The 13,298-nt window shown below is 41.8% G+C and overlaps 1 protein-coding gene across 1 annotated transcript in view; it reads left to right on the forward strand.

Moving 5' to 3' along the window:
• The window catches only part of TSPAN3 (tetraspanin 3), a 30,055-nt gene extending 17,479 nt beyond the window's left edge, over positions 1-12,576 (forward strand). Inside the window, exons 3-7 of the mRNA XM_068275838.1 lie at positions 589-663; positions 1,550-1,651; positions 3,016-3,168; positions 6,845-6,928; positions 11,104-12,576. Coding sequence (XP_068131939.1) covers positions 589-663; positions 1,550-1,651; positions 3,016-3,168; positions 6,845-6,928; positions 11,104-11,196 — 507 coding nt within the window. The 3' untranslated portion in view covers positions 11,197-12,576. The remainder of the gene's footprint in view (positions 1-588; positions 664-1,549; positions 1,652-3,015; positions 3,169-6,844; positions 6,929-11,103) is intronic.
• The last annotated feature ends 722 nt before the right edge of the window (positions 12,577-13,298 follow it).

Raw genomic sequence — 13,298 nt, forward strand, 5'->3', positions numbered from 1 at the left:
ACTAAAGGCAAGAAAGAAAATTAGAATCACTAGTGTGATTCATAGTATAGCTTCTCAAATTAAATATGATGCATAAAGCCTTGTACATGTGCTAGACGGTTCTCTGTCATTGAGGCCGCCTGTCACAAGTGTACAATGGCCCATGATCCACCTCGGTGCCTTGGCCAGCGATCAGTGTGATGAATCGACTCTGCTGAGTTCTGGCCGAGGACATTGTTCTCCCTATTCATGCCACTCCGCCATGCACCTCTCCATTTGCCTTCCAATTAAATTATTAATTTATGCTATCCACAGCAAAAGGGCTGCTGTTACTCTAGCTCAGGGCTGAACAGGTCCCACACTCAATGCACCTTACAAATTTAGAATTGGCACCTAGATTTATTTCTCTGTTTTGGCAATGTAGCTGGTGTCCGAAGCACCTGGTAAACTTGTCCACCGTGCTCTAGCTACAATTACTTAACACTGCTTCACTCATGTTAAATTGGATACATAATAATTTTTTTTCCTCAACTGAGTCTTGTATATTTGTGTCAGATCCACACCATGTTTTCTCTTGGATAATGCTGATTTGTATCTTTTTATTTTCAGTTTGTTATTATCTTGCTATTAGTGTTTGTGACTGAAGTTGTGGTTGTAGTCCTTGGATACATCTACAGAGCCAAGGTAGGTGAATCGCTTACGTTTCCACATTTTTGTATACGCTTGATGTGCAAGGGTATTTTCAGAGTACAGTATACCGTTGCATTGCATATCCTGAAAATAGGATTGCAACTGTAATGAAAGGCCGCATCACATGTGTATATATATTTTATGATCCGATTAACCACTTGCTGCCCCATTACTTGAAAATAAGTCTCTGCACTCTCCTTCCTACAAAATCTTAGATAACACTGTTTTTTATTTATCTCTGAATTGATAACATCACTACAGAGTTGTAAAATAATGACAGCAAACCCCTCTCCTCCTCCCAGGGAATTCAATGGCAGAGTTAATTAGTAAACAAGTCTGAAATACACATTCCAGGAGCAGACAGTAGCAGATTGTATACATTACTTGTTACATCTAATAATTATCAAAACACATGAACTGTTTAGGGGGGATAGGCAAATAAAATGTGCGGGTTTATGTACAATATAACTGTTTACATTAAAGCTGTAATGTATGAAAGAGGATAAATTGTGCATTTTTTTCACTTTTTTTTTTTCTTTTAAAATGCATAGAGAATAAGGTAATTACTAATAACAAATATCAGCCAATAAAAGCGTAATTTGTCCTAAAAACACACACACACACACTCACACACACACTCACACACACACTCACACACACACACTCACACTCACACTCACACACACACTCACACTCACACTCACACTCTGCTATGGTTAAAAACCTAGCAGCATGCAGTACTTTAATTGGAATCAAAAATCGGATCGTATAAAAAAAAATTGAGAATTGATGTAGTGTGCAAAGAGCCTAAGTGTACATTGAAAAGTATAACCGGCAAATATTACTTTCATGAGTAAAACACAATATAATTCTTCTACAGGTTGAAGATGAAGTTGATAAGAGCATTACAAATGTATTTAACCAGTACAGTAGTGTTTCACCCGATTCAGCAAGCCGGGCCATCGATTATGTCCAGAGACAGGTGAGACAATGCACCGTGTTTGCACATGAACTTAATTTGATTTGGTGTAAGATGTGTAGTAGCTACTCAAACAGGCGGAATAAGAACACAAGAAGTTCTGTTTTAACTCATATTGGAAAATCTCTGCAGTTAAATACCAGTTATTACCTTTTTTGGAGAGCACAGAGAGCATTTCATAGTTCTCTAAAAGGGAACCTGAAGTGAGGAAGGGTCTGGATAGTATAGATTCTTTTGGGTCCTTGGTCCATCCCATCAGTACTCCTTGGGCAGCCTTCAGAACTACTTGTTCTCCTGAGTAGTTGTGAGGATGAGCATCAGTATTGAGCACATGCAGTATTGATGCAGGCAGCCTTCAGAACTACACGGACTGTGATGGGGCGGAGCAAGTCCTAGGAAGGCTTTATGTCATCCAGAGAGCTTTCCCTCTATTTGACATGTATCAATCCTGAAGTGAGGAAACTCACTTCAAGTTTGCTTTAAGTTAGCCTTATATAGGATGACCACTCGCTGATCAGAAATCAATGTTGGGAGGCATAAAGAGTAAAAGTGTAAAAGAATTTCAAACCCACTGTTGTATTATCCAAAACTAAAATACATTTTTTTTTCTTGCCGCTATATTTTGTGCTCCTGTCATTTTAAGCCACACAATATTTCTTAGCGGGCAATCAATGTTTTGGGGCAGACTTGATCCATCCAAGCATGGCAGATCTGAGGTAACTCCACCTGGCAGTGAGTGGAGTTTCTCCATACACCACTGAACTTTCAGTTTTTTCAATATAATATTTTTTTTTTTAAATGAAAAGCGTTTAAACAGGGCTTGTTCACAGTACTCCGTTGTGTTGCAGAATAATTCTGCATGTCAACCCACTGCCCATACAATTCTATGGGCCTGTTCACAGTGCTGCATTGTAACTGGTTGCATTATTTTAACTCGCTGCATTCAGGCTTTTATATTAAATTCTATGTCCAGTCTTCGTTGCAGTTTACACTCATTATAACGCATGCTTTATGCCACTGACCACTGTTAATCCAGCCTAACAAAAGATATTAAAAAATGTGCAAATTAAGTTACACATAATAAAGAAATCAAGAAGACACTACTGAACTTCCAAGTTTTTCTGTGGGTACAGGGCCACTAGGCCAAATTTCAGCAGGAAGTATTCTTCAACATTTGTGGCCTTCTGCAGATGGTTAGTTGGACATTTGTACTTCCCAGCGTGCTGGATAAATGAATTATGCCTTTCTGTATCTTTTTAGGTTACCATTAATCTGAATAGGAGTGGTTAGCGAGCAGTTGCCTCAATCTGTATTGCCTTATTTGACTACTGTATTTTAAAGGGAATTCATTTATTGTTTTTCTTTAGCTTCACTGCTGTGGTATTCACAACTACTCAGACTGGGAAAAGACCCCTTGGTTCATCCATGCACATAATAACAGCGTCCCCTTGAGTTGCTGCAGAGACAGTGTGGTAAACTGTACAGGCAGCATGGCCAGACCTGGAGATCTATACTCAGAGGTAATACACACTGTGATTCAGATACATTATGTTTGCTGTGTATAGACATTGGCAAGTGGTTTTAAGGTTTGTGACTAAAGCAGAACTCTGGGATGTTAAATACAAGTAATCAGTGGCGGCTCCAGGAATTTTTTTTTTTTTAGGGGGTGCTATGCAGGTGCTGGACCAATTTCCGGGGGAGCTGACGACCTGCGGCGCGCGAAGCGGCAAAAAAAATGGGTGTGGCTACAACCTGTGACGTGTAAAAAATGGGTGTGATCATGACAGGATGAGGGCGGGGCTAACTAATTTAAAGTGAACCCAGGGTGATAGTGATATGGTGGCTGCCATATTTATTTTAAATAATTCTACTTGCCTGGCAGCCCTGCTGATCTATTGGCTGCAGTAGTGAACTGAATTACACCAGAAACAAGCATGCAGCTAATCTTGTCAGTTCTGACAATATTGTCAGAAACCCCTGACCTGCTGCATGCTTGTTCAGGGTCTATGGTTGAAAGAATTATGGTGCGTACAGACATGCGACTATAGTCGTTTAAAACGATCGTTACCGACGGCATTGCCCGACAATCGTTCGTAAAAAGTGCACGAACGATCATTAAAACGACCGACCAACGAGATATGTTGTTGGTAAAGAACGATCCATTCTGCCAGATCTTTTCCAACGACCATCGTTCAAAAAGTAATGTCTGTACAACGATCGGTCGTTGATCGTTCGTTCTCAAAGCTTTGCACATGCTCAAACAGTTCTTTTTGACACTTGTGTTTGAAATCAGCTTATACATCATGTTGCGCACGCAACCCTCGTTCCAAGATCGTTCGTACACGAACGATGTTCAAAGTGGCCTTTCTTCAAACGATCATCGGCCGATACCTCCTTTAACATCGTTCGTCGTTCAGAACGAACGATCGTTATCGTATGTCTGTACGTACCCTTAGAGGCAAAGGACCAACACGGCAGCCAGGCAGCTGGTATTTAATTAAAAGGAGATAAATATGGCAGCCTCAATATTATTCTCACCTCGGGTTCCCTTTAAAAGTGCAACGTAAAGACAGAGGGCCCAAGTTTTGGTGACCCATTCCCCAGAAAATTCACATAATTGTGCAGGTTTTCTCAAGAAAATACACGTAATGTGAGCAGATTTGAACAAAAAACACGTTCAATGACCCCAATATACACAATCGTTATCAGATATGACCCCAATATGCACAATCGTTATCAGATATGACCCCAATGTGCACAATCGTTATCAGATATGACCCCAATGTGCACAATCGTTATCGGATATGACCCCAATGTGCACAATCGTTATCGGATATGACCCCAATGTGCACAACCGTTATCGGATATGACCCCAATGTGCACAACCGTTATCGGATATGACCCCAATGTGCACAACCGTTATCGGATATGACCCCAATGTGCACAACAGTTATCGGATATGACCCCAATGTGCACAACCGTTATCGGATATGACCCCAATGTGCACAACCGTTATCGGATATGACCCCAATGTGCACAACCGTTATCGGATATGACCCCAATGTGCACAACCGTTATCGGATATGACCCCAATGTGCACAACCGTTATCGGATATGACCCCAATGTGCACAACCGTTATCGGATATGACCCCAATGTGCACAACCGTTATCGGATATGACCCCAATGTGCACAACAGTTAACGGATATGACCCCAATCGGCAGCACCACCTGAAAAAGAAAAGAAAAACCCATTTACTCACCTATTCAGAAGACCTCCTGTTCCGACCTCCTCCTCTTCCGACCTCCTTGTGGCGCGCAGCTCAGCTCCCACGATCCTCTTCCTTCCTGCAGCCAGTGAGCAGGGCTACGGGAAAATGGCCACCCGAAGCCATGCACTGCAGACTCCAAATCTGCAGAGCAGGGCTTTGGACGGCCATGTTACCGTAGCCCTGCCTGCTGCTCTGTGCTGCTGCTGTGAACTGACTCGGCGTCTCTTAGTCGCCTGAAGTCAGTTCATGCCAGGGGGTGCTTGGACAAATTTAGGGGGTGCTTGAGCACCCCCCTGGTGCCGCTACTGCAAGTAATCCTCTAGTTAGTTATGGCATAGCTCTGCCTCCAACAGCAGCAAAATCCACGACCAAGAAAGTCGTGGATTTTGCAGGGGTGAGGGAGGGGGGAGTTGGGATTTAGATAGATTACAGCCACTGGGATGCAGCGATTTAGGTAGGGCTAACATGTTAAACAGGATTTTGTAGTTAAAAAAAAAAAGCTTTTAAAGAGACAATGTAACATCAAAAATATCCCCTGGGGGATACTCGCCTCGGCTGGGGGAAGCCTCAGGATCCTAATGAGGCTTCCCATGCCGTCCTCTGTCCCACGGGGGTCTCGCTGCAGCCCTCCGAACAGCCGGCGACAGACCCGACTGTCAATTCAATATTTACCTTTGCTGGCTCCAGCAGGGGCGCTGTGGCTGCTTTTGGCTCCGAAGTAGCTGGAAATACCCGATCTCAGTCGGGTCTGCTCTACTGCGCAGGCGCTGGAGACTTGCGCCTGCGCAGTGGAGCAGACCCGACGGCGATCGGGTATTTCCGCCTACTTCGGAGCCGTCAGAGCGCCTGCGCAGGAGCCGGGAAGGTAAATATTGTCACCGCTGTACGGAGGGCTGCAGCGAGACCCCTGAGGGACGGAGGACGGCGTGGGAAGCCTCATTAGGATCCTGAGGCTTCCCCCACCCAAGGTGAGTACCCCCAGGGAACGTTTTGACGTTACAGATTCTCTTTAAGAGACTTCAGTGTCTCTTTAAAAACTTGTGTTTTTTTTTGTTTTAATCTTTTTTTTTTTTAGTTTTTCTCATTTAATCATGTTTGTGCTTTTTTTTTTTTTTTTTTTAACAAATCAGTTTTATTTTGTAGCCATGTTTGTGCTTTTAATGGCTATTATGATAGGCTGTGTTAATGGTGACAAGTGCCTTTTTTTTCTAAGCGCAATGTATTATCATTATGTTTTCTTTACTGAGAAGGATATCTTTTCTTGAAGCTGTTAATCAAGCAGTATGTATTACGGCTTACCTTTCACCGAATGGACAGCAGACTAGAGGCTAGTTAATAACGGTTAGTCCTATTCTGTGCCCACTTACAATGACACTACATTGAGCTCTTCTGTAATAAGGAAGTGCTTCGTAAATGACACAACTAGCTTTCACTTAACGCAAACTTACCTTTTTATATATTGAAAATCGTGCATCAAAATAACACTTCTGCATTGCAGCAGTCACCAGAAGATGTTTCTATACCTTTATGACAACCCTGTGCCTGCAGTGCAAAGTAAATCTGCAAACTGTCATGATTTGCATGGGCACAAGGCATCTACTTAATGCCTGGACATTTCAGGTGGTGTCTGTGTGACAATGAGGGCAGGGACCGTAACAAAACATATACAATCTGGAAACGTATATCTCCATGGAAACACTTATTTGATAGTATAAGTGGTTACCATTTGTCTGTAAGAACTTACTCTTTGTTATTGTCTTAAGATCATGTACAAAACCATTTGTGGTTTAAAGCGCACCTGGCATTATAGGTATAAAATCACATCTAGAATGAAATAATTGCATAGATTAACAGGAGTATTTATGAATAAGAGCTATTTGTTATTACAGTGTTTTTTGTTTTTGGTTTGTTTTTCCAATGTTTAGGGCTGTGAAGCTTTAGTTGTGGAGAAACTGCAGGAGATTATGATGTATGTTATATGGGCTGCACTAGCATTTGCTGCTATACAGGTGAGTAGCAGTACTGGATTGTTAACGGCTAGTTCGCTTTTAGCACATTTCTGAGAGCATTGGGTGAACCTTGGTTTTTCTGTAGCTGACAGTCAATTTATCTTCCGATGATTACTACATAATTGTATAGTCCGAACATATTTTACATAGTGTATATAATCCTGTCACGATCTTCTCTCAGAGGAGCTTACACTTTTATCCCTACCAGTCAGTCTTATGTTTCTATCAATACACACACACCACACCCACACACCACTGTATGTAGCACTACTTTCCTATGAAGCACCCAGGGCTGAAATTTGGCCACCTTGAAATCTGATCTGCTTTTCCTAAAGCCATTTGTATTGAGTTTAGAACACATTACCCCAGGGAGTCTGTATTGCTCAGCTGCTTGTTGCAATGTAGTTTTACCATGGTAATAAATGAATCCTTTTTTTTATTGTCCTTCTTACTTCAACAAAAGCTCATTCATAAAAATGACATCTTTAGTAACACTAAGTCATTTATTCATGAACAAATGCGCATTCATCCACTGTGACACAGTGAGAGGAACAAGTTCAGGTTTTTTTTGTTTTTTTTCAGAGACTTGTTATATAAAATCAGTCGCACACATATTTAACATTGTTGGAAACCTGTAGAACAGGTCCTGGGTTTTTTTTATACTTTACTAGCTGTGACATGTATGTTAAAGGTCCAGTGCACAGAGAATTGGGATCCAGAGCTTTACAGTTAAAAAGGGTCATAATATAAGAACGTTAATCCTTCACAGACTGTTGCTTACGTTACATAATATACTGTGCGATGTAAGTGCAGTGGGAGGGTTTGTTTGGTTTAGATAGCTAGGAAGAGAGTTAAGATGCCTACACACGCATAAGGCTGTGTTCACATTTGAGTGGAGAATGGAAATTTCTTGTCCACTCTCCGCTCATTGTTAAACTGACAGTGAAGGGCTCCTATTTTATAAATAGGAGCCATTCACATTTGTCATGTCACTCTACAACGGATTGTTGCAGTAAGCAGACCGCACTTCTGTTCAGTCAGCGATAATCCCAGATGGGCGGATGCTTTTCCTCATATAGCCTATGGGAGTAACTCATCTGCCGCCTCTCGGTTCCTGTACACAGTCTGGCAGAAGCATGGGGTTGTCCATTGAGCTGCAAAAGACCATTTGGAATTCTCAACAGGGAGAATTCTCATTGGTTCAGGATGGACCAATGAAAATTCTCCCTGTTGGTAGGGAGAATTTGGCCTAGTGTAATCTAATGGGGAGCCCCATGCTTCTGCCGGCCTCTGGGCTAAGCACAAGGACCGATCGGTGGCGGGAAGTGTTGATCGCTACTGGCGGACGTGACGCGGACAGCGCAGAGCAGATGCAAAATGTTCATACCTGTTTTGCATCCACTCAAGTGTGAACCAAGCCTAAAGGTTGTCAGAGAATTATGGCAAACAGGTAATCACAGCAGCTCCATGAATAGATATTCAAAATCGTATAACAAGTCTTTGACTGCAGGATTGTCACTGCATTCCTCTTTATCTGCTTTGTCTGTGAGAAGAATGGGATAGTGTGAATTAAAATCCATTTTAAAACATTGGAACAATATACAAGTAAATGCATGTTATATACTATATATTTTATGTGAATATACCACAAAAAAAACTTGTTGGGGAATTTTTTTTTATTTTTTTTATGTAAGCAAATTAACCCAGGACCGCTGTTGTATAAACTACACTGCATGCTTGATGCGGTGTAGTTTTAGCTACAGCGGCTCCCTTGCATGGGATGCAATCACCCATCCCTGTTGGCACAAAACTCTGACAGTTGGGATCTGTACCCTTGTTATCACTGTGAGCCAAGCACTGCGATCACAAAGCAAAAAAATGAGGCGGTCCTTGGGGGGCCAGAACCGCATGGTCCCAAAGTAGGTAAAAAATTGCCCAAAAAAGCTCACGGATAGCCAACTGGTGCAGACCAAACTGCGTTTACTAAAATCCCTGTACACATGCCCTGTTCCTGTTGCTTAACCATTAAGGTATCACTGTGGGACATGAGCGGTGTGTACTGTCCAGTGGAGAGATCAGGAGGGATGATGGGGCTGGGCACAAGCAATTGGCTTCTGGCAGGCTGGGTAAGTGCTTAAACAGTGTTGTGGTTTAGTGATCTGGCATCCTGGCCTGGTGTTTTCCAGCATGTGTTTAAGCCTTTAATACGTATGAGTGCAAGGAATAGATAACCAGTATTCAATTAAGATTTTTCTATGTTAATATTCTTTTGTAGAAAACGATAATTCACCTGACTTGGCAAAAACCTTTCAATCTGTATTTTTAACTTTAAGATACAAAATAAGACTGACATTCCTGGAATTTTTTATATATATATATATATATATATATATATATATATATATATATATATATATATATATATATATATATATATATATATATATATATATATATATATATATATTAATTTTTTTTTTTTTTTTTTTTTTTTTTTTTTTTTTTAATAGGATTATAGTGTAGATCAGCGATGGCTAACCTTGGCACTCCAATTGATGTAGGATAGAATACCTTACTCCTGCCATGAGCCTCTTATGTAAAAAGGGTAATGTCTCCAGCTCCTGTCAAACTCACAATGTACATAAAGAACCGGTCACCAGATTTTTTTTTTTTTTTGCTCCCTAATGATGATCTTTATGTAAAAATATGGGACGAATGGAAATACTGTACATTCCTTCTTGTGGATTTAACCTGTCTCCAGTCCTCACCTGCGTGTGCTGGAGGTCAGGGCTGTTTTTGTAAAGTTTAACTTTTGTTTTAATTCTATTTCAATAAAAAGAATTATAAAAAAAAAAAAAAAACCTTGGCACTCCAGCTGTGGTGGAACTACAAAGTCTCATGAGGCTTTGCAATACTCTGACAGCTCTAAGCATAACTCAGGGAGGCAGAAGCATGATGGGATTTGTAGTTTTGTCACAGCTGGAGTGCCAAGGTTAGCCATCACTGGTATAGATATTAGTTTATTTAAATTTTCAGGTTTGCTTTAATGCAAACTGCATATAAAGTTCTATAGCTCTGAATATGAACTAGATAATGGCAAAATCACAAATGGGTTAAAGTTAACCTGAACTGAATGGAGTATGAAAGGAATCATTGCAAACACCCTTTTTAGTGTTCTGAGAGTTAATTCCTCCGGGAATCCTTATCTTAGGATGAGTTTGTAGAGCAGGTATTTTGGCTACACTGGCTGCATTGCAAGTGTCTGACTCAGAAAACAGAGCCAAAGGAATGGCATGACAGCAATGTAACTGGTATTTTTTAAAAGGTAGTAATCGTGTCAACCACCATAATTCTCTCAATACAAGACTACTTTATCACTTTTCAGACCTGACCTTTCTGGCCCCTTAAAGCGGAACTGTGAACTAAAAAACAGTTTCACTTACCTGGGGCTTCCTCAGCCCCCAGCATCTGTCCTGTCCCACACCGGTCCTGCGCGATCCTCCATTCTGCCGCTGACAGCTAGTTTTGTTCCCATTGACATGTAAGTTGACGGCAACTGCACCTGCGTGCTCCGGGCTACGCGAAGCTGGATCGCAAAGAAAGCTTTGCGTAGCCCGAGGCGCGCAGGCAAAGTTGCCATCGAATTACAAGTCGGACAGTAACAAAACTAGCTGGCAGCAGCAGCAGAACGGAGGATCGTGTGGGATAGGACGGATGCTGGGGGCTGGGGAAACCCCAGGTAAGTGAAACTGTTTTTTAGGAGTTTACAGTTCCGCTTTTAAAGCGGAACTGATGTGGAAAAAAAAGTTTCACTTACCTAGGGCTTCTGCCAGCCCCTTGCAGACTTCCTGTCCCGCGCCAGTCCTCTACGATTTTCCGTTCTCCCGTCGCCAGCTGCTTTCGGTACTGTCGACTTACAAGTCGATCGCAACTGCGCCTGTGCGCCTTGAGCCACGCATGACGCTATTGTGGTGAAAGATGTGCATGGCCCAGGGTGCGCTGGTGCAGTTGCCATCTACTGTGTGAGTAGCTGAAATTTACGCTCTGGCAGGAGATAATGGCTCCCAAACATGGCATAGATTTCAACTGGCAACGTCTGGGACTAGTTAAATGAACAATTGTTTAGAAGCCTAAGTGAGTTTCATCATTAATTTATTTTTGTTTTTGCATTCTAGCTTCTGGGAATGCTGTGCGCATGTATTGTCCTCTGCAGAAGAACGCGTGATCCTGCATATGAACTACTTATCACTGGCGGTACCTATGCATGAGAATAAGCAAACCTGCCCCTTGTGCTCTGGATCCTTCTGCTAAATTCCTAAGGAAGCAGCATCGGGATAAGTCTCTGCTTATTGAAGTAGTTGCTACACTGCTGATTCTCAGATTTTTCCAGTGGGTCACTCGTGCTCCTCTGAACTTCTCTTTACCTTCAGCCTGTCCCTCTCATAGGTTTTCATTATTTTGTGTTGATTTGTAGATTTTTACCATTAGTGACTGGTGTTTAGCGATAGGAATATTAGTGATGTAAAGCAGCGTTGTGATTAAATCATTGCTCTAAACTCCCTTCCAATAGGGAGCTGAAGTCTGCTCTCTGAGCATTGTTTTAGGAACAAGCTGTTATTTGTGGCGTCATTACTTTTCTCCCCTTGCTGTGGAGATCCCAATATCTAGATACGTTTTATTCATCCACCTTTGCTGTACATTGAAACCAGCCTCATGCGGCAAGACCAGTATTTTTATTAATTTCCAAAGTATGGTTCATGTTACCTGTACTGTCCTGAGGTTTGTTTTAATCCTATCTGGAATAGGTCAGACAGTTGGAATGCTGTGCTGTAGTAATATTGTTACAGCATCATCTCAAGCGGATCTAACGTTCTATAAGAGACTGATCACTGGATTTACAGATAATTGGGTTGAGTTACAGATATGGATTGAGTGAAAAGACTTCTGGGATTGCCTTAAACCTCTCTTCATGAACCTGAAAGTACTAGAGTTATTCTCTACACCGTACAAGCCCATGTATCCAGCCCGGTACAAAGCATGCGTGGCTCCACCAACCACTACCAGCATTGTTACCATGAATTTCATCCACCTGTATTCCTACATCTCTGTTCCAAAGGTGTAAAGCAAACAATTTAGTACTTGTAAGTTATATATTATAATTTCTGTGAAACCATCTTCCCTTTTCTTTACTAATTAGCCTTTTAACTGATTGGACTGTGTAAAGAAGATAGTTGTGCAATGAAACTGCTGTTACGTTACGTTCTCGAGAGAACCTGAATTATGCAGAAGCATCCGCTTAATTCTGCATAGTGACTTGCCTCAAGCAAACACTGCAATAGCATATAACACTACATTCAGGAGGGACATTATATTCCTCCCCTGCCCACTCATTCTGTGGGTGGCAATCTCTTGAAAGAGAAATGAATTAGGAAAAGTTCAAGAACTTTTTCAAAGTTAGTATTGTACAGTTCTTAGTTTTTTTTTTTTGTTTTTTTTTTCTCCTTTCTTGCTGCGTGTATAAAATGAAACCTTAGTTGCATAAGAACCTTCTTGACAACAATTTCTCCATTTAAAGCAAGAATTCTGTGTCTGGAACTTACCTGTAAATAGCAACTGATTCAATAAAAATTCTACATCTACCACAAAAATTCTGCAGTTTTTTTCTTTCAGCAATAAGATTATAGCTGAAACGCTGCATTCCCGTGGCAGAACAGTGACTTTATACCCCCCAAATCCTGGGGCAAAATTCCACGACTTTCCAGGTTGTGGATTTTGCTGCCCAGGGGAGGCAGAGCTTTGTGCTGTAGCTCTGCCTCTGCTCGCTTCAATCTCTGCTGAACTCTGCCTCTCCCCGCCCCTCTTAGTGAAAGAAGACTGAGGGGCGGGGAATGGTGGAGATCGGCTTTTGTGGGTATAAAGACATAGTTCTGCTGTGGGAATGCGACGTTTCAGCTATGATTTTGATGAAGATAAATGGCCAGTAAAGGGCTTTGGATTCTATAGCCACTTTTGAATTGCCTGTATGTCTTCTCTCCAGGTGCTAGATTTCTCTAAAGCTGCATACACACCTTTTGATGGATGTTGGGCGACATCGCTGGGCTGTCCAGATGTGAGTTGGCTGTATAGCTTACGACGCTCTGTTGCTATTCGAAGGGATTACTGGTGTGGCGCATGCGTGGTGGCGGGCGAAGGAGGAGCGTGCACAATGAAGTTGGCAGTCTCTGGAGATCGGAGGTTGCAAGCCTCTGTACACACTCCTGATTATCGGCCGCCTCAGCCGACTTTAATTTAACCTCCCTAGCGGTATGGACAGATATGTCCGTCCATAAAAACATGCTGTGAACAGTATAGACGTGCATACACATTAATA

Source organism: Hyperolius riggenbachi, chromosome 3 (assembly GCF_040937935.1).
Source record: "Hyperolius riggenbachi isolate aHypRig1 chromosome 3, aHypRig1.pri, whole genome shotgun sequence".
NCBI classification, from domain to species: Eukaryota; Metazoa; Chordata; class Amphibia; order Anura; family Hyperoliidae; genus Hyperolius; species Hyperolius riggenbachi.